The sequence below is a fragment of the Athene noctua genome, chromosome 1 (genome assembly GCF_965140245.1).
Source record: "Athene noctua chromosome 1, bAthNoc1.hap1.1, whole genome shotgun sequence".
Taxonomy (NCBI): Eukaryota; Metazoa; Chordata; class Aves; order Strigiformes; family Strigidae; genus Athene; species Athene noctua.
Genome location: NC_134037.1, coordinates 207,089,860 through 207,116,876, shown reverse-complemented (window position 1 = coordinate 207,116,876; position 27,017 = coordinate 207,089,860). Strand labels below are relative to the sequence as shown.

General features: G+C 39.7%; 1 protein-coding gene across 8 annotated transcripts in view; it reads left to right on the top strand.

The window, feature by feature from the left end:
• The window catches only part of MBNL2 (muscleblind like splicing regulator 2), a 112,220-nt gene extending 87,268 nt beyond the window's left edge, over positions 1–24,952 (top strand). For 3 of the 8 annotated variants that reach the window (XM_074911373.1, XM_074911381.1, XM_074911364.1), the window contains exons 6-10: positions 1,060–1,113; positions 1,769–1,922; positions 5,222–5,257; positions 6,673–6,767; positions 22,003–24,952. In XM_074911373.1, the coding sequence (XP_074767474.1) occupies positions 1,060–1,113; positions 1,769–1,922; positions 5,222–5,257; positions 6,673–6,767; positions 22,003–22,017 (354 nt within the window). In that variant the 3' untranslated portion in view covers positions 22,018–24,952. The remainder of the gene's footprint in view (positions 1–1,059; positions 1,114–1,768; positions 1,923–5,221; positions 5,258–6,672; positions 6,768–22,002) is intronic. The other 5 variants (XM_074911397.1, XM_074911406.1, XM_074911426.1 and 2 more) reach the window with 5 other exon arrangements.
• Positions 24,953–27,017: the final 2,065 nt, after the last annotated feature.

Here is a 27,017-nt window from a genome sequence, read left to right as displayed (position 1 = left end):
AAATAAATCTTCCTTTCCAAAGGTTTGTAAGAATTATTTACTATAAAACTTGAAAGTAGTATTTTATGAGAAGATTATTAACAAAATGCCATCATATCAGCCGTAAGTTTGATATTATTATGGAAGTATACATAAATGTATATGTCTATGTACTATGCCTAAATACTTTATTTTTAAAAGATTAATAATGCAGGACTAGTATCATAACTTATATGTTAATGTTCGCTTATGAATTGAGAGCAGTACTTTTACTCCCTGCTTCTGAAGCTAGTACTGAAGGTTGTAGCAAAATTTAGAAAATGTTTTAAAATCTGAAAGACTTTTTTCCCCTCTCAATGTAATGTGGTAAGTTCCAAGGAGAAAAAAAATCTACAAAAATGACCCAGCTGTAGGGGAAAAAAACAGAATTAATGATAAGTTAGTGTAATTAGACATGCTGTTTATTCTGCTTTGTATTTGAAGAGGAGAACCTCTTTCACTTTGAACCCCAAATCTATTGAGTGACACACTTCTCTTAACTAAAAGACCCTCACCTTGTAAGCACTGATATTAATAGCATTTGTAATGCATTACAACTTTCACTAGTACTTTGTATTTAAAAATGTAGCCTTCCAAATGGATATTTCTGCTTTAAAATGTGACCACTAACTTATCAGGAATTCTTATAGGCATATCCTTAAAACTTTCTGCATCTCTGTGAAGTGTTTATACGATGCTTAATAGTGTCTGCAAGCTGCTGTTTTACTCAACTTTCCTGAATTTCAAACATCTATATTTTACTCTCTTATATGCTTTTAACTAAGGTATAGTAGATGCATTTTTGCTTCGGTACTAATTCGAAATGTAATATTCATTTCTTTAGAAGACATTTTTGTTGTTGTGCATGCCTAGTGTTTTGTATGTTGTATATTGCATTCAGAATATTTTTTTCCTTCTCACCTATCCACAAATGCAATGCCGTTCCCATGATGCACCTCTGCTTGCTGTTTACCTGTATGTTAATTCGCTTGAATCCCATTGGCCCACTGCCATCATGTGCTCGCTGCCTGTTATTAAAAGACTCAGTCGACTGCCAAAGCAATGAAGCGACCTCTCGAAGCAACTGTAGACCTGGTACTTTGACCTTTCACCTTTTGCTTTGCATGTAGCCTTTTTTTTTTTTTTTTTTTTTTTCAGAGAAGCAACTAATGAAATTTGTATCGCTTTACTTTTGAACATCAACCGGAAATGATTTCACATACTCGTTAATTTACCAGAAACTCTATTTATCCATCTCATTCTCATACGTAATAAACGCAGACGATTTAGTTTGGTTCCTAACATGGTTTCATTTTTTTAAATATCCTCTCATGAAAAGTCGAATTGAGATAAAACTGCTTCTGTAATTGAAAACGCTTAATGTAATCCATTAATCTGTATAATAATAGGAAATGATATTTAAATCTAAAAAAGAAAATACTTGGCAATGAAACACAAGTGGTTTTTTCTCCCTATAATATTTGAAAACCTATTTAAAGGCAATGCCATTTTTGTTGCTTTAAAGACCTTTCTTTTCAGTAGTTGTGCTGCTACAGTTTTAGGTTAATAGTACCATGCTTTTGCTATCAATAACAAAATTTCACTCATTTTACATTGCTGTGCTTTGAGTTAATATGCATGGCAAGGCATCCTTAGCTGCTTTAAAAAATAATAAGTTTTTGTATTTATGTATGTGTTACAGACAAAGTCTTAAAAATGATGCCATTTTAACTAACTTTCTTATTTACAGGCCTTTCCTCCTGGTGTTCTTCACCCTTTACCAAAGAGACAAGCACTTGAAAAAAGCAATGGTGCCAGTGCCGTTTTCAATCCCAGTGTCTTGCACTATCAACAGGCTCTTGCCAATGCTCAGTTGCAGCAACATGCAGCATTTATCCCAACAGGTATGTTGTACCCACATTGAACCAATTTTGTGTTCCTTAGGCTTCCTTCGTGTCAGGCGGTTGCACTTAACTGAAGGTTTTATTATGCTCCCTGCCCTACTTGAGGTGAAGTCTGCACAGATAATTTACGCATTATTTTAATTCCTCCTGCAAAAGTACAAGAGTTGAAGCAGAAATTTCAACATACCGTTAGGCTGCTTTTCACATTCATGGCCTCGTTCATCGTTGTCCAGAGTTTGCCCCTTTTTTCCTACTTAAATTGTCTGTGTTTTGACTTTTATCTGCCAGCGCTCTCCTAGGAGACAAAAGGGCAAAGTTCTGCCAACAAAAATGCTGGGAAAAGCCTCACGCTCCAGAAATGCCACTCAAAGTATGTCGTGGCTGGGGCACATCCTTCTGCTCCCTCAGGTGCTGATTTGCAGCCATGGAGATTACCCCAGCCACACATGAGCAGAGCAAGAAGGGGAGCACCAGCCATAACCTTCCAGTCGATACCAGTGTGGAAGCACTGGTGAACCACATTGCTCCCCGCAGCTGCACTAAAGGGCTTTGAGGCATCAGATGCGTTTTCATGGTTTTCGAATGCCCTCAGAACTTTTCCTAGCATTTGCGGCTAATAGCTGGGGTTGTAATTCTTCAAAGGGGTGATCTGAAGACAAGTGAACGTAGTTTGCATTTCAGTGCTCAGAATTCTGTAAAAACCAGAGCATTTAGAGATGGTTTGAACTGCACCGTGGCTGATGGCAGGGCTCCTCTTTAACACTTCGAGAGAAAGAATGTGCTAGGTGCTCGTGTAAACAATAACAACATAACCCTCTAAATTATGTCAGTCACCCCCACTCCAAACTTCCCAAAGGTAAATATCTTGCCCAATGAACTCACTGATTTCATTTGTAATTAACAAATTACATATTTTAGTATCAGAATGTTATTGAGTGTGAACTTCCAGAATTGTTTAAAACTATGTGTTTGCAAATGCACTTGACATTTCAGCGATGTTATTTTAGTTTATAGAAATAATGTAGGTTAAACAAGGAATGAAATGCAACACATGATGATTTCCCAATCTATCAGCATTCCCATATGTTTTTAAAGATAAAAACAAACACAGATGGCTTTGACTTCATGGAATTTCCTATAAGGCCTGAGTAACAAACCTTGGAGCCTGCCCCTGTATTTATAATAGTAAGTTATAGCATGCTGTATTTTTAGCACATCAGTGCACCAGAATATCTGTGGCAGAAAACATACTGACATTTATGGGAGTGTTTGAAAAAAATAAATAAATTGTGAGACTGCCTATTTGGACTTGAATGGAAGACTGCCCTGTGCTTACAAACATACAGAAATTTCCAGAAATTTATTTTACATTGTAACCCTGAGAATTTGCAGTAGGATATGCATTATTCTTTCTCTTAAGCACTCCATTTCAGGGCTTATCGCTATTATTTGCAATTGCCAAGGATTTTATATTAACTATGGAAAATACAGTAGTTTAAACCTTTTTCAGTGAAATAGCATTCGGTTATTTTCCAGACTTTTGGAATGCTCATGCTTCCTTAAGTAGCTCATTCTTTGTACTTTTTATTGACCATCCCTCTTTCCAACTAATGGTTGTAATTATAGTTTTATCTTACAAATTTCTGATGGTAGGAAGGGTGGATCTTGAAACCAAATCTTAAAGGCCAGGTTGTTAGCAAGCCCCAAAACAAGTGCATTGAAAAAGAAGAAATAGAGGCATAACGTAGCAGATGGAGCCCAAGCCCAGAGTAGAAAACCTTTCTCAAAGTGCTGAATGTCCTGCTCTTTGTGAACACCAAGAGCACCTAGAAGGGATGTTAGAAAGAGGAGTGGGGTATGGGAGGAGTTTAGGAAAGAGGAACCCACTCTATATGAGAGGGTGTCATGAACTTTTCGTTAAAGATGCTATGTCTGATATTCCCACCTTTCCTGAGAAGGTTGGAAGGGTGTAAGGACTGTCATGCCACCTAGGCCTAAGGAGCAATGCATGACATAATCTGTTGGATTTTAAATGATTGTGTGATATTTTCTGAACTGGTATAAATTTTCAAATGTGTTCCGTGTGTGTGTGTGTGTGTGTATTAAGTTAAATTTTCAGATAAGTTTTGCTGCTGGAATATATATAAAACTTAATTGTTTTATATAACTTCTCTGCTTTCTTAACCACTTGCTCCTCTAATAAAAAGTGTGGGGCTTGACTTAGCATGGCTTACCTCCAAAGTTCTGCACTTTGTTTGTTTTACATCAGTTTGATTGCTTTGTCACCTTCTCTTTATTGTTTGGTGGATGATCTTAAAAACAACAGATCTTTTCTCTCTTCCCATTGCTGTTTGTTAGTGTTTCTATAGCCTCTAGAGGAGGAACTTTGTGTATTCTCTGGGAACTGTTCTTGAATAAGGTCATTCATAGTTACACTGCCACTGTGATGGTTGGGGCTGCAGCAGTAAGTAAGCAGGAATACAGGAAGCATATTTGACTTTGTATCAGATATACAGGTACCTGTGACTAGTCGTTTTACCTGCTCACCTTCACCAGCTTGCTATATGCACTGTACTGAAAATACACAGGGATTTTTATCATTTGGTCTTCTCAGGTTAAAGTTGGACTAGGCACCAAAACTAAACCGTGACAGGTGAGCCATCCTTCCAGAGCATCTTTGAGGTGTGCTGAGAGCCTTCTGCTGGAGCGTTACACACTTTGAGGTGTTTAGCTTGAGGAATTGTCACAGTAGTGTTTTCTTTGGTCAAAAGCACCTCTCCACCTCCAGCATTATGTTAAGAATGAGTATGTTAACATCAAACACAAATGTGGCAAAGCCGTTGCAGAACAGTATCAGCTAATTCCATTTTAATTTCTTTCTCTGCTGCACATCAGAAAGTTGGTGAATGTTGATCTGCACACTACTGAGCTGTCTGAATTATGCAATGAGTTCTAAAATTCCCAAATAATGTGCGATTTAACCGAAGATGTTTCTATAAACAAAAACCTGTTGCTGCAAAAGTACTAAGTGAAAGGATAAAAGTACTAAATAAAGTTTATGAAGTATCTTGTATACACACAGAAACATGCCAAAAGTCACACAGTATACTCAGGAGTTTAGAATGAACACAATCACCTTTTTTGTGTTAAAGCAAAGCTATGAATGACCTTACAGTTTCATTTAACTAACTTACTTCTCTGTGGTTATGCTTGAATCTCACTTTGAATGTTAACTCTAAACGGCTAACCTGTTTCTTCCCTTTATCCACTTTTTTCACCTATCATTGCATGACACGCAGGGTCAGTTTTGTGCATGACACCCGCTACCAGTATTGGTAGGTTCCAAATTTCTTTATTGATCTCTTTTTATACTGTATATTATGTATATTCACTTGTTTCAAAAATCCTAGGCAAGATGTAGGCACTGACTAGAAGTAAAGGTTCGCTTGTCCTTCTCGTTGACTTCGAAGAGTGTTTAGATTTGTAGATGAAAGCTGCAGTTAGATATGATATCACCTGCTATAACAACTACACTGCAAAAGCATAATACCATGAATTCCAGTCTGCTTTTCAGTTTCCAAAGTTTTATTTCTCTTTATATTTTATATTGTCTAGTACTATAAAATCATAAAATACTGGAAAAAGCCAGCAAATTTCATCAGTGTTTTAAAGTTTCATAGTGGTGTGCCTATTTCTCCTTTTTGCTGTGTGTTAGAAAGTTTTATCAGCGTTTCCCAGAAATGCCTACTTTGATCCACAGAGTTCTGTTGAAACCCATGATCTGAACCTTGCTCCTCCTTTAAATATATTTTCAGCTTGGAATTAACATTTTGGGCATACAAAATGGAAGTCCAGTGCAAACAGCCTCTAAGACAGAAAAGTAATCTTTCTTCTATTATATAGTCCTATGCCAGTGATTTATTTTTTTGTGGGACTATTTAGATAAGCAGTTATCAAGCCTTTAAAACATCAAGTTAATTCTCCCATGAAGATGCTGATTAATTCTTAAAATGAGCAAAAGAAGCGACTTTCACAAAATCGACCTTGCTTTTTTAGATCAAACAAAGTAGTATTTAAATCATAAAAATTATTATCATCCTGCTCCTGATTTTTGCCTCAAAGCAGATGGTAATTTAACTCTGATAAAGTCTAACAGTTATGCAGTGATAGTAGAAAAATGCATGAATTGGATTATAAAGGAAGACAGTGAGTATCTGGCTTACTTCAAAATGAAGATAGATGAAAATTATTTCTTTTTTGATTGTGTTTAAAACTGAAGATAAACATTTATCAATTTCCTTCCCAGTACAAACCACCAGGGTTTTTTAAGTAGATTTTTATTTTGGAGTGCTTTATATTGATACTGGGGGAGAACAAATTGCCCATGTAAAAATTCTCAGGTAATGGCCTATTTTGGTAGAGACCTAATTTCCACAAGTAATCATCTTCTTAGAAATAACACCTGCATTTTCAGTGGTCCTTGCTCTTTTTTCTGGGAATCGCCGATTGTGTTGACAACCTTCTTTTAATTGTACTTGTAATAAGCTATTTTCCCTTTTTTTTTTTTTTTTTTTTTTTTTTATTTCTCCGCCACGCTTTCTCGCTTTGCACTGTGATTGCATGCCATCTGCCGGTTTAACCCATGATGATGGCTTGCTGCTCTTGATATTCACCATGCCAAAAATACCACTTCTCTTACCATAATGCTGCACCCTCCTGTTCATTGCTTCCATGGTTCCCCTCCTGAAAGTACCCATGATGCACAACGCTACGGCCGCCACTGTCTCTGCAGCAACAACTCCTGCAACAAGTGTTCCCTTCGCCGCAACAGCCACAGCAAATCAGGTTTGCTCCTTTTAAAGCTTTCTTTCACAAGATCCCGAACTCTAAATGAGTGCTGAGATTTTTATTTTAATTTTTTTTAACAAAAAAAATTCTCCCAGAGAATTTTTTTTTTCTGTGTTTACCCCATCAAATTTTACTTTTATTTTTAAGTCGTTTATAGCAAGTGTTTGTGGGACAGGTTGCACTTATTTAGAGTTAACATTTGTTGCAAATAATGATGTAGCTGTGTTTTGTGTTGCGATGTTTGTACCTAATTATTGTGTAATTAACCCAGCTGGAGTTAGAATCACCCTAGTACTGAAGTACTTACAAAAGTCTGTTATTAACTCCTAAGTTCAAAAGGAAGATCATGACAGGCTTCAGACGTTCAGGTCTGTTAATGTAGCCTTCTCCATGTGGTGTGTGGAAGTCACTAATTTGTAAGCATAGAAGCTGTCTAAAATCACAAGTGGGACAAGGCAACTGAAAAAGAAAATAAACAAAATTGAATGTCTTCTGTAAGTGCTAGTGATCAAAACAGCACTTGAGATATTTAAGACTATGCCTGCTTTATGTTTGAAAGTGTATCTTTAACCCAGGAATTATATTTCCCTAAGGAAAGACATTGTTATAAAGAACCCCTAGAGTTGTTGGCAGAGGCAGGCTAGGAAAGAAAAATAATACTTTCTCCTTTTCTTCTGTGGTGTGTTATGTTAATGGCAGTTTTCATATCAGTGGGATATCCCCCTTCTCCTGTAGAACCTCATTCCCAGGGTAGACTCAGTGTGTGTAGCTTTACTCCTCTGTTGGAGCTGTAGAGATTCCCACCCTGATGCACCCAGACTCTGCCAGGAGAGGGGTTTGCACAGCAGTTGGGTCGCTCTGGCTTTTCCGTTGCTTTGCGTCCATGCTTGGGCACTTCCACCTGAGAAGTGGCCACCAAGTGGCCACTCTTTTCCCTCAGGTTTTGAGAGGTCCAACTTGAGGAGAAAGCAAGGAGATTTGCTCACCAAGAGAAAGCAAGGGGCTGTATCCCCATCACCTTTCCTCGTGTTGCTCCTGGCCAGACCAACAAGCTGTTGCAGACCTAGTAGAAACACTCGCATGTTGATTCATTCCCCTTCACCTGCCAAGGAATTACAGAGAAATCAGTGAAAATGTTTTGCTTAAAAATGTTATACCAGCAGATTTAAAATTTTTTTTTACTATTGGGTCCAAACCTATTTAATTATCCCATGGAAAAATATTGCTGGAAGAGTTTATTTATAGTAATTTAGGAAAAATATACTACCTCTGAAATACACACTACTTTAATAAAGAAACACAAACAAGTCTGTTTTTTTCTATTTTCTTTGAAAGGCTCGTTTGCCAGCATTGTGGTGTTTGTGCTTCTAGCATTTTCATCAAAAGCGGGTTGTCGTTTTGTGCATTCTTTTCTGACAGCTAGCTTGTTTTAATGAAAAAATGCTTGGGATGAGGAGGAAGGTGCAGCAAGAAAATGGTGCATTTCATTGTCCTTCCCAGAACAGCGTCCGCAGCAGAAAATTGTTGGGTGGTATCCAGTGTAGTTTTGTGGTCCCAAAGTGGTGACAGAGGGACTTGAAGATGCTAAGGGACTATGAGAAAATGGAGAGATTTGAGGAGGGTGTCAACTGGGGACCCTCTCCAGCACAGTAGTGCAGGCAGGGCAGCTCCACCACCTGCACTCCTGAGCACCAGTGAGGCCAGCTGTGGCTGAAGTAGAATAAATACATGTCCACCTACAAGAGGGCCAGTAAGCAGTCTTTGGGGTTTTTTTAGTTAATGGGAATACTTTCACATGAGTAACTAGTAACTACCACTGCATAGAAATAGATGTGCTTTAATGCACTTTCTCATCCAGCAGTATAGCAAGCAGAGCCCCTCCTTTCCCAGTGCAGATTTTGTTTACGTTGAACGATCAGAGCACTTTAAATTTAGCAGGAGTTGTAAAAAGTGTCTGCCTGTATTTGTTTAGTTGCGTATATTTGTGTATGTGTAGACATAGAACTTCATGCTGAAATTAAAGGATAGTTTAACACGGGGATGGGTTTCCACTTGTTTAACTTCAACCATTTGGAAGTTCGGCATCCAGTTCATCTGCTTTTCTAGAAGTCCATGTTAGGGCAAGATGAATTGCCCTGGAGGGTCCTGCCTCTTTCTTTTGCCTGTGGAAGGAGCGTAGGTGCATAACCAAAGCTCTGCACCACTGCACATGGAGGAGATAAGTCCCACCCTGGCAGCTTTTCTTGTTGGCTTCTGTAGTATGTGCCATCACTGTCTTTTTCTTCTCACTCCTGTCTTTGTTTTAGTCATTGCAAATCTTTAAAAGCTTCTGTAAAAAACCTCTGTTTGAAAGTTGGGAAAGTCATAGTAGTTACTACTTCTTCGTAAGAGGCAAATCTCCAAGTTTGCTGTTTATTTACAACCTCCTAATAGTTGGAGACAAAGCTACAACACTGGGAAAGTCCCTATAGTAGCTCTGTGGTCCTAACTCTCAGTATTTTTTAGCCCAAGAAACACAGAAGGAGCAGGTAATTAACCTGGGTTAAGACTTTGTTCATGGTCGTAATGTCCTCTGTGTTCTCTTGTATGGATTTAACCTTTCCTGTGTATTTCAGAAAAAGACTCTTTTATTCGCATCTAGATAAAATTTCCTTTCCTGGTCTGTGCTTTATGTATCCGTGGGATATGGTTTCCTCTTTCCAGTGTCTCTATTGCACTTTTCTAATCAACCTGTAGTCTTCAGCCTGTCCCACTTCAGCTCCCGTGGCTTCTCCTCACAATGTCAGGCATGAAAAGAAAGTTGTGGCAAGGCTTAATCATTTAGCTCAATATCATTTGACTTAGTATTCTGCCCTGAGGAAGGTCTGCTGGACTTCCTTGGATTGAATGTGATGACCCAGGTATCCTTGAAGTACCAGTGGAAGGAAAAGTCAACATTCCAAAAGTTACAAAGTCTCAGCTTGATGTCTGAAAAACCCTAAAAACTCTTGAGTCCAGTAAATTATTTAGCATGTGCTGTCAGCTTGTATTTCAAAAAAAGATGAACTGTGTCTCATGTGTTCTCTATGTACTTTCTTTTTGAAAATAGCATGAGTAACGACTCAAAATGTGCCCACATTGAACACACACAGTCAGTCATGCTTGGCCAGCAGCTCTTTGCATTGTGCATTTAATGTATGGCATGAAGCACGTAAGAAAATTGTGTGGGGTTAAAGGCTATGCGGTAGTACATCCATGCAGGGTGACACAGGTTAAGAATATATGGAAAATTGGAAGTGTCTTTTCCTGACTTACAGAAGTTAGGTTTAAAGCCAAAATAATTTTCTTGCGGAGTACTTCAGAGGTGGGAAGAATTGCTTTGGCTCAGTGCAGTGAAAACAGGATGGAGCAAAAGTGCTTAGCAAACCCTGTTTTACAAATCCTGATTGAAATCTAAGTCGGTTGATACAAGAGCTGCTGGTGTTGCTGTTCACTGCGTGTGGACATCTTGTGAGGGGGTGTCCCCACTGACTCTAGCTGCCAGGCTGTGATGAGAGGGGACAGAGGGGAGGACTTCAGCTTGGGATTTCCAGTGAAAGGCAGGTGAACTTCCAAAGGTATGTGAGATAAGTCCAGGAGCATGACCTGTCAGAGGTGAGAGATCCTTCCCCTTTTCCTCTTTCCTCCCTTCACAACTGCTCCAGCCATTCCCACCAGAGTGGATCTGGAAGCCACAGCTGCTTAGCCTTGCTCCAGAGTTAGATCCTTTATAAACTTAGGTTCAGTTGTTGTTTGGGGTTGCTGACAACATTTGCTTGGAGGATGGAACCAGCAAGTAGTGTGAAATGATGAATGATGGTGAGAAGCAGCATTAGGGCATGTGTATGGACAGTATGGTCCTAGCTCCCTCTAGTGCATGCATGTGGGCAGAGGTATGTAAAACATCTTCTTTAAAATATTGATACAGTAATTGTGTGTAAATAAATACTTGAGAGATCGTTAACAAAGCTTTTAATTATTATTCCTGTAGCTAGTGGACTAGAAGTACTCAAGCAAGCAAGGAAACTGTTACCTACTCAGCTTCACTCACAGGTTTCACAGAGGATGACCTATCCTAGCACTATTTGAGAGGTGTTATTCTGAATTCTGGGACTGAATTTCAATTCTGAATAATGCCAACACCTGCTTTGGGGGCTTTAAATTTCTAAGTAGAAAGCCTTACTATTGCTTCATTTACGTACACTCATGGGTGAGTCCTATAAGGATTAAAAGGTTAGGACTCTGCCCAAAATTAAGACACCTAAGTGTTGCTGTCTGAGTATGGGTGTGTACATGCCAGCTAGAAGTTTAAGTATCCACTGTAGACTTTGAAGGTTATCAGCACAGTCAGATGAAGTCTGGAGAACAGTCTGGCTCACCCTTCAGAACTCATGAAGGGCTTGATTCAGTTTCCTAAACATTTGTCTACTAATGTTTAAGATTGTGCTAAGATAACCTTGGAAGTCTAGGTTATCCAAGACATTTTGACAAGCTTGGCAGATGCCATACAGGACCTACAGACATATCTGCACAGTTCTGAACTGACAGGTGGATTACAAGCAGGAGACCTTAGCCCAAATGGTACTAAAAGCCTGGTGAGCAAATGACACAAGCCTGCAGTGTGTGGGTCATCACATGAAGTGATCTCCAGGATTTCTTGGCTTACTGACTAGATTGTATCACCCCACTGACTGCAGCAGGAGGTTGACACCAGCATTTCTGTGTCTTAATCTGTGTCCTCAAGCTCAGTGGGTGCTTCCTTAGTTCTTGGTTATTACAGGGCAACTACCAACTTCCTAATGATTTTAAAGAAAATTTGCTCACATCATTTCAGTACATAACAGTACACGGTTTTCTTTTCTGTAGCAATGAACATGGGCCTAAAACTGACAGTATAGAAATAGCATTGCAGAGAATGCTCTATAAAGATGTTATTTAGTGACAACATTATTATACTGGTTATATGACCTTTAACCAAGAAGGAAAAATTCAAAGGCAGATCCAGTAGAAAAATGAAACACTCATGGGCTGTGTCTGAAAAGAAATATCAGATCAACAGGCTGTCTCATGCTAAGGCTTGTGATTATCTAGCACAGCTGTTTTAAATTATGCATCAGCGTTCACACTAAATTAGGTGGCAATTATGCAGATATTAATTATGAAATCATTCAGTAGCCTTCAGTCTTGTCAAAATCTGCAAAAATACAATGAAGTGAAAATAAAAATAGTTATGTTACATTCAAGTGCCACAAACAAAAAGACAATTAAAATATTTCCCCCGGAATTCAAAAAGTAGTTAACATAGCATAAAATACAAACACGCCAAATGTTTAACGGGGATTTGAGGTGCTGTGCATGGCAGCTCCCTCAGGAGGGAGGAGAGCTGGGATGTGCAGCAACACAGCACCTCTCCTTGCCAAGGTACTCACAAAGGCAGCCGCCACTCCCAAAGGAGGCAGATTCTTCTTAGACCAAAATGTCATGTGGCACCTACTCGGCTAATTTTTGCTTCTGCAAAAATCTTGCAAATATTCCCTGGTGTCCCCAAAAATGGCTTCCTCTTCAGGCTACCCATCTAGCCCTGGGAAGCATTCTGGCAGGGCAGGGGGATGTCTTCAGTGCTGCTGACAATGCTTTTTCTGTCTCATGTTCCCATTCTTCCTTGTGGAAACCTGCTGAACTTGTAAACGGGGAGAAGAGTAGCAGTATACAGTGAAAATTAATTGAAAAATCTGGAAGGTAGTAGGAAACAGCCTTTTTTGCTGATTAAAAGCAAGCTTTTGAGAAGGAAGGTGGGAAGGGGAAACAAATGTTATTTACATCTTTAGTGCCAGTATACATTACAAATAAGATCCTATGCAAAATTCTGGTTAGTGATTTGAAAAGCTTTAATTGCAGTTTCTAAGAGAATGGGGGAACAGGTAGCAAGGCACTTCTGCTGTGAATAATAAGTATCTAAACAATTTTTCTCTCTTTTTTTTGACCAAAAGTATTGGTCTAAAAGTTTCATAAAGTCCCAACTTAAATACACCTATAGAAAATTCTGTTCAAACAACAGAAAGGGCCATTTGAATCTGACGTCAAAAAGTCAAAAAAAGGAGATGGAGGAACAGGTTCCTTTCTCAGACATGTTATCAGAGGGATGTTTACGGGGAGCGAGCCATAAGCAGAAGAGTGTTGGGCATCTAGCAAGCCCGTGTATGGTGCCATGCTGCTGCATGTAGAGGTACCAGCAAGCCTTGGCATCTGGGATGCAGGACTGGACATCTTGCCTTGCACCTGCACCAGGCCAGGAAAATGAACTGAAATGATCCTTGATCATGAAGAGCGTTTCTCTAGAGAAGGTATTTGAATAGCAGTAGGTTGTCACAGTAGGAGTCAAACCACTTGCTGCCTCTTTTCATGCTAGACACCCAAGAATCGCAAGCCTCAATTCAATCAAGTTATCTTATCTGAAGACACTGAGTTATATGTAAGTATCTGTAACTGTCAGAATTAACAGTTTGTAGACTCAAGAAGTGAGAGTTTCCAACCTTAAAGCCCACAACAAATCTCAAGCAGTGTCAAGAAAAGAGCCTTTGAATTGCCTTGAAACAACTAACATTACAAAATACATGGCAAAACTTTGTTTTCTTAAACTGTAAGGCAGCAAAGAAGCAAAGCCAAAAGATTACCCGGGAAAATTTAAAGGAACTCTATTTTAGGTCTCATGCAAACTTTAACCAAGTCTTTGTTTTACTTTTAATAACATTTTTTGGTCTCTGAAGATAGCATGTTGTTTCTGTAGAGATGATGAATACTTCTGGCAGGCTTGCATACAGAGTTTTAGATCACATGCTCATATACAAGAAGTCAGTGGGAAGAAATGGAAAATCTCTGTTTTGGCTTTTTTTAGAAACGCCCCCTCAAACACCCCCACCCCTGTAGAGGACTGAAATCTGACTTCCTCTGACAGCCTGCTAGGTGGCAGTATCACATAACTTGAGCAGTAAGCAAAGGCGAACACTTATTTCTTTTATATAACAAAAATCAAGACATATTTCCCTTTCCTGTTACAGACTGGCTTAGCTTTCATATCATTGCAATTAGAAAAATGTATTTATATTTGATGTAAGTTTGGTTTGTGTTCTTGCTTTCAATTATTCAACAAATGATGCTTTGACAAGTTGAGTAAAAGTCTACTGGGGCATATATTTCTTATTTAAACATGGGAAAATTTTTCTGAGGTCAACTCATTTTGTAGGCATTGGGGAAAAATGAGTTAGTTTTATTTTGCTTAGCATGTACACACAGCTCATGTGAGTCTGTTTTTTTCCATCGTAAAATTTTAACAACACAGTGCAGTGCAGAGCTCCAGATGTACTTGTTTGGGATTCTGTTCTTTGAAATAATTGCATCTGGACATCTCTAGCTGTTCCAGCTATTTTCCTTTGAGTTAACTGAATATGATATTTTTATCTCAGTCTATGATTTATTGCCCGCCAGAAATGCCAGTCTTTGGCTTGGAGTGTGCAGAGAGCTGCCCACGTAACTGCAGTGGAAACATCTATTTATTTATTTATTTGTTTGTTTGTTGTACCTGTCATGACTTTCAGCTCGAGGCAGAGATTTAACTCTGACTGACTTCATTTTTGGCGCAGTATTATCTGCAGTGACACGCAATAGTATGTATGTCTGTTTATGTGAGTGTATTCCAGCAAGAAGAAAATTAAGGAAGCAGTAAGTAGTCAAATGTCAGGAACAGTAGGATTTCCTCAGAGAAGTTATAAGTATAGTGAGTTTCATGAAACTGATGTGTTAGGAGTGTGGTGTCTGATGAGTAACCTTGATGAACATAAGTTTGGTACCTTTTTGTGTTTAAGTTCTGGATGTTACAGTGGACCGTCTCACTTGGAAGGGAGTCTGAGCTGGAGAGCCAGGTTTTGGGAGAGGAGGGGTTTCAGGGCCGCGGTTACTGCTGGGGAACCTGCAGAAGTGCTAGCCATGCTCTGCGTGCAGTTGCGGTGTTTGCCTGAAAGGGATGCCATATGTGTAGTGGCAGCCTCATCTTGTATGATTTGGGCATGAATGATGTACAAGAGGAAGATATGAAGCAGGTTTTGTTAAAAGAAGAAGAAAAGACTAGGTGAGGACACCCAAGAAAATGCAGGTTTGGAGAAGTAACACCCATACAAAAGGAATACGGGACTTCCACAGGTAATGCACAACTTTCACTCCTTTGTGCTTTCAGTGCCTCTATGTAAGCCTATTCTGGCAGTTTCTTAAATTCAAGAAGAGAAGGAAAATGACCTGAAAATAGGAAGTGAAAAACGCAGGTGGTTGCAGTAGTTCAGACCTGATGAAAGGTAAAATTGAGTGGCTATTCAAAACAGTCACTGTACGGGTGCTCCTAAAATATTACAGCAGTGGTTTTCTCATTTCTATGTAGTCTGTCTGCTGCCTGTGCAATTAGTTTAAAATAGATTTTGGTAGAATATATTAGACTATATTATGATCAATTTTTAGTACTGCATTATTTATTACTTTAAGGAAGAATAAATAGAGCCAGATTGCTTTCATTTTAAAGCAACTAGTCCTGTTTCTTCAGAGTGAGTAAATACCTATTAAGTTGAACTTAAATATTATACATTATTACTTGAGTAAATACCTATTGAAGCTCGTAAGCATGCTAAGGAGTTGGCAGCACAAGTGGCTTTGGACTCTCTTTCAGGATCTTGTGAATATTACATGAGAAGAATGATGCTGTTGAACCCTTGAGCCCTTTGGGATCCCAGAGCTGCCTTGATCTTTTCTTTAGATCATCGTGAAGAGCTGGATTCACACAAAGTCTTTGTCAGCTTTCTGATAACCTGATGGCCAACAGCTTGTACCTGATGGAATGAAAATGTACTAGCAGATGTGTCCACTTCAGCGTGGACATCTGACCCTCAGCCATTTCCAGGGGCATATCATCAACGTATGGGACAGGCAGAACTGAGCACACTCAGATTTAGGGAAGAAAAGTGAGGATGGAGCAAGGCACTGGAATTACCATAGCAGGAGATGGGCTGTGAGAAAGCCAAGCAAATAGGACCTCTACCCCTCAGAAAACACCTGATGCCCCCCTTATTAGTCACCATATGGGCAGGCAACCAAGGGGATCGTCTGTGGCCTAGACATCTCACCCTTTATATACAAATCAGAGGTCACCTTATTGTTAAGCAAAGTAGACAAATGTATTGGGGGTGCATTGGGTTAATGGAGAAGCAATAAGATAAAAATCCTCTTTCAACCCTGAATTGAGGAGACGTCCACAGTTAGTGAGAAAAAGCATGTATGTATTAAATCATAATATGCTGGAGATGAGAATGAGGTTTCTGGCCATCAAGAGAGGAGGAGTAGCAAAGGAAAGAAGCCAGCGACGCAAAGTGGAGCTCAGTGTGTTTATGAAAATTGATGAAGTGTACGGCAGTGGTAGCAGGGGTAACAAATTGCTTTCAGCAGGTCCCTCCAACCCTGTTAGTAGCTCCTCTAGGTTTTGTTTGGCGATACATTTATTTAGGTTTTTTTCTTTTCAGTGTTTGCAGATGACCCTGTAGAAGGATGCTAGTTTGACAGGGGTACAAACCGGTGACCATGAATTTTGAAAGTGGAAAAGGACAAATGGGTGAGGCGGGCCTGGGGTTAGATGGGTGCACAAACATGCAAACATACTCGGTAGAGACAAGGAAGGGGGGCTCTTGCAGTGGTGACAAAACCTATAATACAGTGTGGACAGTAGGTCAGTAAGAGGCTTCCAGGGGGGGATTACAGCTAGTAACCAGTAAAGGAGGCAGGACAGCAGCTAAGGTGGGAGAGATGAGGCACGTGTACCCAAGTACGTGTACCCAAGTACCTTTCCACCCTGAGCACTGGGAGCAGACAGGATGCTTTTAATGGAAGCGGGAGTTGGAGTCAGCTGGGCTGTTAGCCAGTCAAGGACAGGGGCAAACCCCATCCCTTTTTGGTGGGAGTCCTGGGATGGGGGATTGGAAAGAGCTCAGGTTGGTGCTCTGTGGGGGTGCTGCTACTGCTGGAGCTATGGAGAAATGGGAGGTGAAAAAGTCCATCTGTAAGGCTGTGTAAAAATAAAGTAAGACCAAGCATAACTGATACTATAGTGATTGCTCTCAGTAAATACCTGAATATTTACTCATCCTTTTCTGCTTTTGATTTAAAAAAGACTAATTTATTTTGAAGAAAAAGAACGACACATGCCACAAAAGAGCATTCTAAAAGAAAATGAAAAATAAAGAGATGGAGACATTTCCCAAAGGCATGGGGAAATATAAATAGTCTTGGGTTTCATGTCAAAGGGAAGAAATACATGGTGTTAGTTTTATTTTTAGAAAGCAAGAGAAGTTATGAGACAGCCTGATATGAGCTGGCTGTCTGAAAATATCTGTCATTTTTAATGTATACCCTAGATATATCTGACCAGTTTGCTACTTGTGTGAAAAACATGAAAACAGAAAATGTCACTGGGGAAGGATTCATCTGCCCTGATGCAGGTGTCTAAAAGTTAAATACCTCAGTGTGAACTGTTTGCCACAGACTTTTACATTTGGTGGAGGGGAAAAAAGCATCATGACTTGATAATCTGTCTCATGCTAAAATAAGTTGCCTGAGGAAGGCTAGGAAGATGTAAAATAGGGTGACCAGCTGAGGCGTACAAGTCTGAAATCATCAGAGATGAATCTTGTCTACAGGAAGCTCCTATTACTACATTGCTTTTAAAATGAAAGGTTAAACAGTCTAAAATGTTTACTATGTATGAGTTCATTTTTGGAGGAATAAGTGCTTCACAGTGTGGAGGTCAAACATGATCTTAATGCCCTTTAAAATATATTAATGCTTACAGAGCAAAGTGTGATTTGGAGAAATAATTTCAGAACTTCTGAAAGAGAAACATGTCAGAGGTAGATGCAAAGTTACGTTTTCCAGCTGATCCACTGTGACAGGTCTATAGTCGAACAAGAGTTCATGTACACTGAATTCATGCAGAATGGTGAATTTTCTGTATTCATTGTTGTATTAATAAATCTGGAACTGGAAACAGAATTTAACACAGAAACAATAAAGAAGCTTCTAGAGTTATAGCTTAAAAACAGCAAATCTCAAGCTAAATGGTGCTCTTGAAATTCCTAGTACCCAGCTGTGATTCTAAGTAATTTGTTTAATTCTATGAACTGTATGAAGTAAAGCTGTGCACAGAGTAACCTGGGTGTCAAAAAAAAGACTTCACAAACGTGGAATTTCCACCTTAATTTAGAAGAGATTCTCCATTTTACTTTTGAAGTCTTGAGACAATGACTGATTTCAGCTGCCTTTGCTGGGTCTGAGGAAACCCCAAGCTGACGTCAGTTTGTCTGCTGCATATCATGGGTTGGTAGTTCAGTGAGAAGCTGAAACCATTGGCAAGAAATATCTCTCTTGGTTGTCATTTCCATGGATGACGCTGCAGAACTGTATCACTCATAGGAGCAATCCTGGCTGAATTTAGGGATGTTCTGTGTTGCACAAGGGGCTTAATGACCACTGTGGTCACTCAGAGGTCCTAAAGGTAAAGGTATGAAAGAGCCATACTCTAATAGAAAAGAGAGAAAGAAAGTCTTGGCATTTGGGAGCTGAAAATGTCACCTCTAAAGAGCTGGAAAATTTTGAAGAGCAGATGCTTCTTCGCTGTTAGAAAGTAGTTTGCAGAAATTTAGGCTCACTATGTGTTACTAGTTTCAGTGAGGTCTAGTAACTAACATTGGCACAATTTTTGTGATTTTAGTCTAAAGGGTAGCCTGCTTTCTGGCACTTCAAACAAGTACCAAGCAAGAAGGCAATGGGATGTGTACCCTATGTCTCTGACTGCCTCTAGAAAATGCCCTTTGCTGTTATTCAATCTTCTGTGGATTACTACCCCAGACCATAAGTGCCAGTCCATTCTGCTTATGCTAGAAATAGTGTTCTTATTAGATCTCTTACTGCAGCAGCAGAAGGTGTGTTTTCTGGCATGTCTGTATGCATACCTATGGATCTTACCCACACAGAGCATGAGAAAATGCTTTCCCATGCTTAACCTGTAGGCCTTTGTACATGGCACAATGCAAACTCATTGTATAGTCCTATTTTTCAGGTTTTTATGCTTATATATACTATGGTAAAAATGTCAATACATTGTATCAAGTTGCTGTGAAGTATAATGATATAATAGTGCAAATTGGACAAGTCATATGTATGTAAATTTGAGATGTAATTCTTCAAACAGTAGTGAACATGAAGGTTGGTGGACCTATTTACAACTAACAAGGGAGCACAGACTCTGTAAAAAGTGTTTGCAGGGGTGTCCCTTTGTCAGTATGTTCTGTGCAGCTTCTTTTTCAGCGTGCAAGCAGTGGAGCAATTAGCAGCGATGCAGACTTAGATAGCCTCCATCTTCCATCACAGTTTATTACTTCATTTGTAGATTAAACAGAAGAGGTTTGCAGTGTGCTTTCCATGTAAAGTAGTTTAGCATTTTATGTTTCTCTGTCAGACACAGTGAAAAAAAAAAACAGTTGCAGAAGCCGATACATGTGTATGTAGCTATGGCAGAGTTGTGTTATCTTCTGAGAAATAGGGTGTGAACGTATAATTAAAGACTACGGGATATGATTTACACTTTGTGGATAAGGTTAAAAAAAAATGTAGTTCCACAGTTCTGTGTCTCCACACTGGAGAAGCTTGTTCTGAAGGAGAGACTGGAGGGTTTTTTCCTAGGAGGACTCCTACGTGTACTAGAAATAGCCGGGGTGCAACATGCCCTAGTTACATCCCCTGCACGAGCGGCAGCGTGGCGAGGACGATGCAGCGGGAGCCAGCCGGCTCCGGAGCCACTGGCAGTGGGAGAACCATGGTGGGCAGAGCTCCAGCTGCTCCTCCTGCACCCGCAGCCCCATAAACAGGACGTGCTCTCGCACAAAAGGAAAGTGTTTACATTATTTTCGCTGTTTCCTGAGTTTCAAGAGGAGGGGAGAAAAGGCAGGAGTAGGGCCTGGGCGGTGGAAGTCCTTACCCGGGCTTTGCCCGTGGCCAGAGCAGGGCAGAGAAGGGGTCCCTGATCTTTCACACTGTCTAGGACTCCTCCATCCTGCCCGGCACGTGGCAGGGTGAGTTGCACTTGGGCTAATCAAAGCACTAGGGATAGTCTAGCCCTTTTCCCAAGAAACAGCCAGAGATTAGGCCTTCTGCCTTCACTGTCACACATTTTGGGGGAATTGGGAGCATCGGTCTTGTGGGGCTGTTTGACCTTTTAGGACATCTCGGCATAAGGGGCAGTGACCTGTCTCCCTGTACAGGGAGAAAAAAGCTACAGGAAAATGCAAGTTTATCCCCTCAGAGGCTGGCAAACAATGTAGGCAGCTTCAGTGTCTGAAATTCTGTTTTTTAACACTGAGTAAATTTCAGGTTGTGTCCCATTAAATCAGACCTTAGGATCCCTTAAGTACACTTGTGTGATTATGGCTAACCCAGTATAGCTAAAGCTGCTTTATTAATTACATTGACATGTTGGGTTGTAACATGCTAAAAATATCAGCACTGATAATCTTGGTCACTTCTTATTTTCAGCATGGCTGCGTTCTTTGTACGTACTGTCGAATCACCGTGCTGCAGATGAACCAGGGTTATCACAGGCAGGGCTTTATTATTTCAGCAATGGTATTTCTTTGTTATTTCAATAGGAAACAGAAGATAGGCGATAAGCTAACAAACTCACAATGGGTGGAAGTTCATTAAAAATATATGTCCTTGTTGTATGTATGATGTATTTAGATGTTAAGCCCTTTGGAGCAGCAGGTGTTTGTACAGTGTCATTACAATGGGGCCTCGCGTGTCACCAGATTTTCAGTGCTGATGGTAATGGAAGATGACTTTTTGGCATGCCAGCAAGTTAGGTGGGGTCAGGGAGCTGGTCACTGGGTGCAGAGAGCAAGGCAGTTACGGTTGTGAGGTGTGTTAAAATGTGACCGGGCAGGGGACTAGTACAAGTGCCCTTCACGCAGAGGCGAGTGTGTTTCTTTTAGGCAATCTGTATGTCAGAGGTAGTATGTTGCTAAAGTTATTTTCAAAACACCTTTTTTTTTTTTTCCTTTTCTTTTAAAATAAATATTGCATTAAGCAGCTGTCTAGCTTTGTAATACACAAGTAGGTCAAACTGCTGTCATGACTGTCTTGCATACCACCTACAAATACAGCTTAAAAATACGTCAAGTGCCAAATTAAACAGAAAGAGCAGGCAATGCACTCTAATTCCTTGACTTGTGCTTAAATCTGGAGCACAGATTAGCAATGGAGTGATAAAACATCACACCCCTGGCTTTTGACATCACTTTCACCAACAGCTGTTTCAGGCAGGTGATGGAAATCTGGACTGTTTCCCAATACTGTGAGCAGGTTGAGTTGGTTGGTGGGCACATTGTGCATTTAACCTTTGCAGTATTGGAAGCACGAGAGTTTGAATCTGTGAAATGGTTGCTTCAACCTCAGTTTGAGACATTGTGGAGGTAAAGCAGCAAGGTTACTGAATAGCTAGGCACACAGAGGTACCGTTATGATCAGCTCCTTGGATCCCTCAACATAAGGAAGCATGAAAAAACCTCTCAAGTTCACTGACCTGCAGATAATTTTTTTAGGAAATAAGCATCTGCTAAAAGTGCATTGAAAACACACTTGAGCTTCTTGAAAACACCCAGCTCAGTACATTTTTTTGCTTGTTAGTGGCAAGGGTCCCTGCCTCCACCATTTCCCCTGGTTGTTCTAGACATTGTGGGAGCAGGGTGGGAGCTGGAGAATTGTACCAGGTACCAATGCACTTTTGAGCTTCCTGGGGAGGTGCAGGGCTGCTTCCCCCTCCACTGGCAGCTGGGGTGCTGAGGGTGCACACCCCACCTACAGCCAGGCCCTTCCTTTGTGGTGTCGGTGCCATCTCCAGTATTTTGACACGTAAAATACCCCTTCTGCATCTTCTCACACACGTGAGGAAGTGTGTGTGGGAGGAAGACGACCAGGTTTGTGAAATGCAAACGCCTCGGCAGGCAGCGTGAGGATACGGGATGCTGTCCCATATGGGATGCTCGAGCTTAGTTAGGCCAGCGCCAGCCGTCTGGGTGAACTGCTCTCCCTGCATCACCTAAAAGCGCGATCACGCTTTCCTTTCTCTTAACAGATAATCCTGAAATAGCCGGCAGGAGCGGAACGGAGTGTCACGAAGCCTCCCTGCGGACGGCCAAGCACGGCTACTGTACATACTACCCCGTCTCCTCCTCTCTAGAGTTGCCACAAACTGCATGCTAAGTCAAGAATTTGTTCTTATGGACAAATCACAAACTCGAAAAAGCTAGTGCTGCTATGTCATATATGAATATTAAATATGGTATGCTTACTATACTCCAACCTAAAATAGTTAACTACCTGATACCAGCTGTGATGTTTCAAGACATAAAGGGTAACATTTAGTTTTAAAGATTTTCTAAGCATAGTTTAATTCTTGCAAATATTGTCTTTTCTCCATAACTATACCTAGCAGAAATGGTCCAGTTGAGTTAGTCTCGTGAGATTCAGTGTTTACGGATCTTTCGAGCTCAGCAATAATTAAGTTGTATTGGCTAAAAACTTATCCCAGTTGCAGGTTTACTTTTCACCCGAACTATGATTGGGGTTTTTCTTCTCAGTTAAAAAAAATCTTGGTTTTGCTCCCCTAGCGAGTTGATTCCAAGACAGAGGAAGTAAAACGCAGCCCAGTGTCCTGCACAACACCCTGCCAATCTGAATATTTTTAGCCAGAAGTCCAAAGTAAAGCACAAATTCTTTAGATGCACATGGTTGGTGTTTGACTTGTATGGAGAAGTTGCATTTGAATCATAGCAGAATAGCAGAAGAAAATTTAAAAATTTTGCACAGTATGAACTTCATACCCCTTTCAATCCCCAAAAGAACAAAGTCTTGAGAATATTATTTTACGAGTATATTTATAATGTTTTTAAAAGAGACTTTGCAGAAGTGCCTAAATTTTGTCACATCAGACTTGATGAAAGTGAGCCTGATGCCAACAGTCAAATCTCACCAGAAGCGAATAATCTTTCAAACTCATAGTCAGGTTACCAAAAAGATCCAAGCTGTTAAGAAATAACTTTGAGTGTAAAATCAAACAAAACAAAAGACCAAATTAACAAAAGAAAAGGCGAAAAAGAAGGCTGTAGATGAAGAGATTTGTATGATACTCTAATTTAATTAAAATTCAGTTGAGTCACTGAAACTTCATAGGTGACTTTAATCTAGACTATTAACTGAACACTAAGAATGTAGAATGAGATTCAGTTTAATAAATCATTACTGTATTTACATTTTTTTAATTGGATTATAAGATTGTAACCAGATTAGAGTGGAGAAAAAAAATAGTTCTTTTAATTGTTTTTCTTTAAAAACATATTTTATGTCACAAAAGTATGAAGATATCTTTAATACAATTATATACATGTTATATATACATACATACATATATATGGATGAAGCAGATTTTAATGTTGTTTACTTTTTTAAATACTTTGTTGATTTACAAGGTAATTATATATGTATAATTAAAATTTCATTTGTTTGATTTGAGATTTGTTTCAAGCACTATTGTACCAAATATTTCATATTTCACATTTTATATGTTGCACATGTATCACATAAATGACATAGTTTTTAAATTATTGTTTTAAAAAAAAACAAGACAGCTGTTATAAATGGATATTATGTATAATTGTTTGCAGCATAAGTTTTCTATGTGGACATTATTAGTGATTGCAGTATTTTAACTTAACCTCTTCAGATTGATTGTAAACTATTTTAAACTTTGGCAGCACTGCCTGTTCTGAACGACTGAAGGCACTAACCATATAACTATTTGTCTAGGAAATTATTTTCCAGGCTAAATCTTGTTTGTCCGATGTCTAATTACTATCTATTTATATATAAAGCTGGAGATTGATCATCCGAAAGAAAAAAAATAATCACAATTTGATTGTAAAATTAACATAGTGCTTGTAACGTTGCGTTAGTTTTAATTTGTGGAAAAATAATGTATCTTAACTTGTTACTTTAGCAGTTAAGGTATCACCATTATATACTATTAAAAACACTAATATTTGTAGACTTTCTCAGTCATAATAACTAGGTAGTTGACACTGCAACTTGCCTATATCTGTCAAAGTTGTTTTTATTTTTTTATAATAGTTAATTTAGGCATTTGGGTAGCTTATTGTATAATACTAAATGGTAAATTATCCATGTTGTTTAAATATTTTATGTAGATAACTCTTCAAGACATTGTTTTGTGTGAACTTTTTATGTTTCAAAATAACTGTTATTCTATGTTTTTTACAATTAATCCAATACTACTATTTTTTGCCCATGGATGACACAGCTTCAGATACATCAGGTCTTTCATCCAGATAAACTGACAGACAAAAAGAGAAAATGTATTTTTAATAAGAGATCCACTTTCCGACTTTATGACTTTGTAATATTCCTGAAAACTGTACAAGTACAAACCTATGCTAACAGTAAGGAGGCAATTACAGAGATGTGCAAATACGTGTACAACAGATTCTGCATTTTATTTATTTATAAAGTAATTTTATAGACTATTTCAAAATTTGGGAAGATCTAAAACTATTTTTCTGTATAAATATTATTTGCCAAAACTTTGTTTATATTTTAAAAAAAAAGTCTAATGAAAATGATTAAATTTTAAATGCTTTGTTTAATTAAAAAAAAAAACAAACAAAAAACCACAACAAATAAAACCCCCTAAAAGAACCATGAGATGGGCCAACACAGAGACAGTGAATAGTGTAGCTGGGACACGATTTCAAGTGACTTGAGGTGTCTCAGTGTTTATTTTCTTCAAAGGATACAACACCTCACCAAAATACCTTTTTGTTTGCCTCTCTCATCCAGCATAATTGACAAGCGCGTACAATGAAGATTTCGGTAACAGTTAAAAGAAAACCCTTCATTCACTCTTTTTCAGCATATAACTACTAGTGGTCTGTTAAATAGCCATTCTATTTCTGTTGTGACGTTAAATTCATTCACCCAATGTACAACCACTGAAATAAAAAGAAGCATTTTAAAATGAGAGCGGAGTCAGGGAGATCCTTTCTTATGGTGCGGTTCTGGGAAGAGGGGTCTGGGGTAACAAAAAAAGTCAAAAGAAAGTGAAGGAGTCTTTAAAAAGTGTATTTTATTTTTATTTTATTCCTTTTTTTTCTATTTTATTCTATTTTTTCCATAATTGCATGCTCAAGTAACAAATCCTTAAATGCAATCCCCAGGTGCGGGACAAAGGTAGATGCTATGTGTGGAAGCATGTACTCTTCTCCCCCTGGAGACGGCATGCTGAGGATGCTGTGCTGCATGGCTTTAGCCCCAAACGGTGTTTTTGTGCCCTTTCTGCCTGCCCATGCATGCTGGGATGCAGGCAGGCAGTGGTTATCTCAGTGGTGGGGCTTGCAGATGCCTAACCATTGGGGGATTTTTTTCACCAGCATATTCTCTGCATCCTCTTTTCTTGCCTACATCTTGGAGAATATTACACTAACCAATAATCCCCGTTATCTAGCCCCAGAGGAGCCAGAGAGCATCATGGCAGAGGAGTTGCGTGCCCAAGGGCAGCGATCACATGGCAAGCTAGTGACAGAGGAGGGATTAAAATCTCTGGGTCGCAGCTCCATGGTTTCTTCACACCATCTTCTCTGATCTATTTTTTTAAATGCTTGAAAAAAAGGAAATACAATTCCTGCAGAATCAAGAAAGGTTTGTGTCATAAAGTTGTATACGTTTCATCTGTGCAGGGCTGGTTTGAAAGGAGTCCAAGGTCACACAAGTGATATGGAAAACCCCCAGTGAATATGGCTGTATCACAAACATACTGAGCCAGAAGCATGCTGAGAACAAGCACATGGGGTGAAGAGGAGACAGGGGAGTGACTTGCAGGGACAGAGAAGGACTCGAGCATTAGAGGGCTGCAAGGGCACTGTAGAGCAGAAGCAGCAAACAATTCAGATTCAAATCCTAATGATTCAGGAGTGGAAACCCCGTCTGTTCACGCTTTCCTGTGTTAAACCCCACCCTGGACAGTTAGCTGCCAGGAATGGTCGGAACTGTTGATTTTTTTGTCTGAAAACTTCTTTGTTTCTTGTCAACTTTGGCACTTTTTTGGCAGTGAAGAAGTGCTTGTGGTAGCCGTGAGTTTTCAGGAGCCACACCAGACGGACAATCTTTGTACGCCTCTGCGTGCAGCACATACCCCCTTCAGGTAGCATCAGTGTTTCCAAAAGGAAGCAAGATGCTTCTAGAGAAGAGGGTTTAGAAACTTTTGGTATTCCCCCTGCCACGCACGTCCTCACGGAGAGATGGTGGCCACAGCTTTGGTGCCAAAGGCTGCTCCCCAGCAAGGAGCAGTCCCTCGCCCCAGGCCAAGCGCTGCAGCAGCATCGCGTTGCTCAACATCAGCTTTCTCTGGAGCAGACTGGCCAGGTCCATGCTCACAGCATTCGGTTGTGTCTCTCTTCTGGCCCCACGTGGTGTAGCCATGACCATAAAGCACAATTATTATTTTCAGAATGTTTTGCTTGGTTTTCAGTTCAAAAGTCTGAAGTAATCTGAGGGCTGGGTTTTTTTTGGAGCCCACTGGAATTAATACCATGAAACAAAAGGGGATGTGACATCTGAGGGGTCAGAGCCTGCTGGGATAGTTTTGCATGTTTGTATACAGCAAAGAAAGCCAAAACTGGTTCAGCCTTGTCTGTGCTGTATTTTGGGAGTGTCTGTTGAGCGAGTTACTGAAACAGCAGCTGGGTTTTGTTTCAGGAGGAGTTGTTTCACTCCAGAATAGAGCCTAGGAACGACCCAACATTTCTGTACTGTGGGTGATGATGTAAAGAAAGACTTGTGGGCAAGGTTGCTTGACAGTGTGGGCATTGAGTCTTCTGCTAGAGGCATTTCTTGCACGAATTCATGGGACCAAAATAAATGCTGTGTGTGTGGAATTGCTGAAAACCTTCCTTGGCATCTGATCATATGCATACCATACTCTTTATGCCTGCAATCATTTCGCTAGCCAAGCCTTTTGTCGAGTAACCTGCCTTTTTAATGTCATATAATTGGCAGTTCTGGAGACTTTTTGCATGGGTC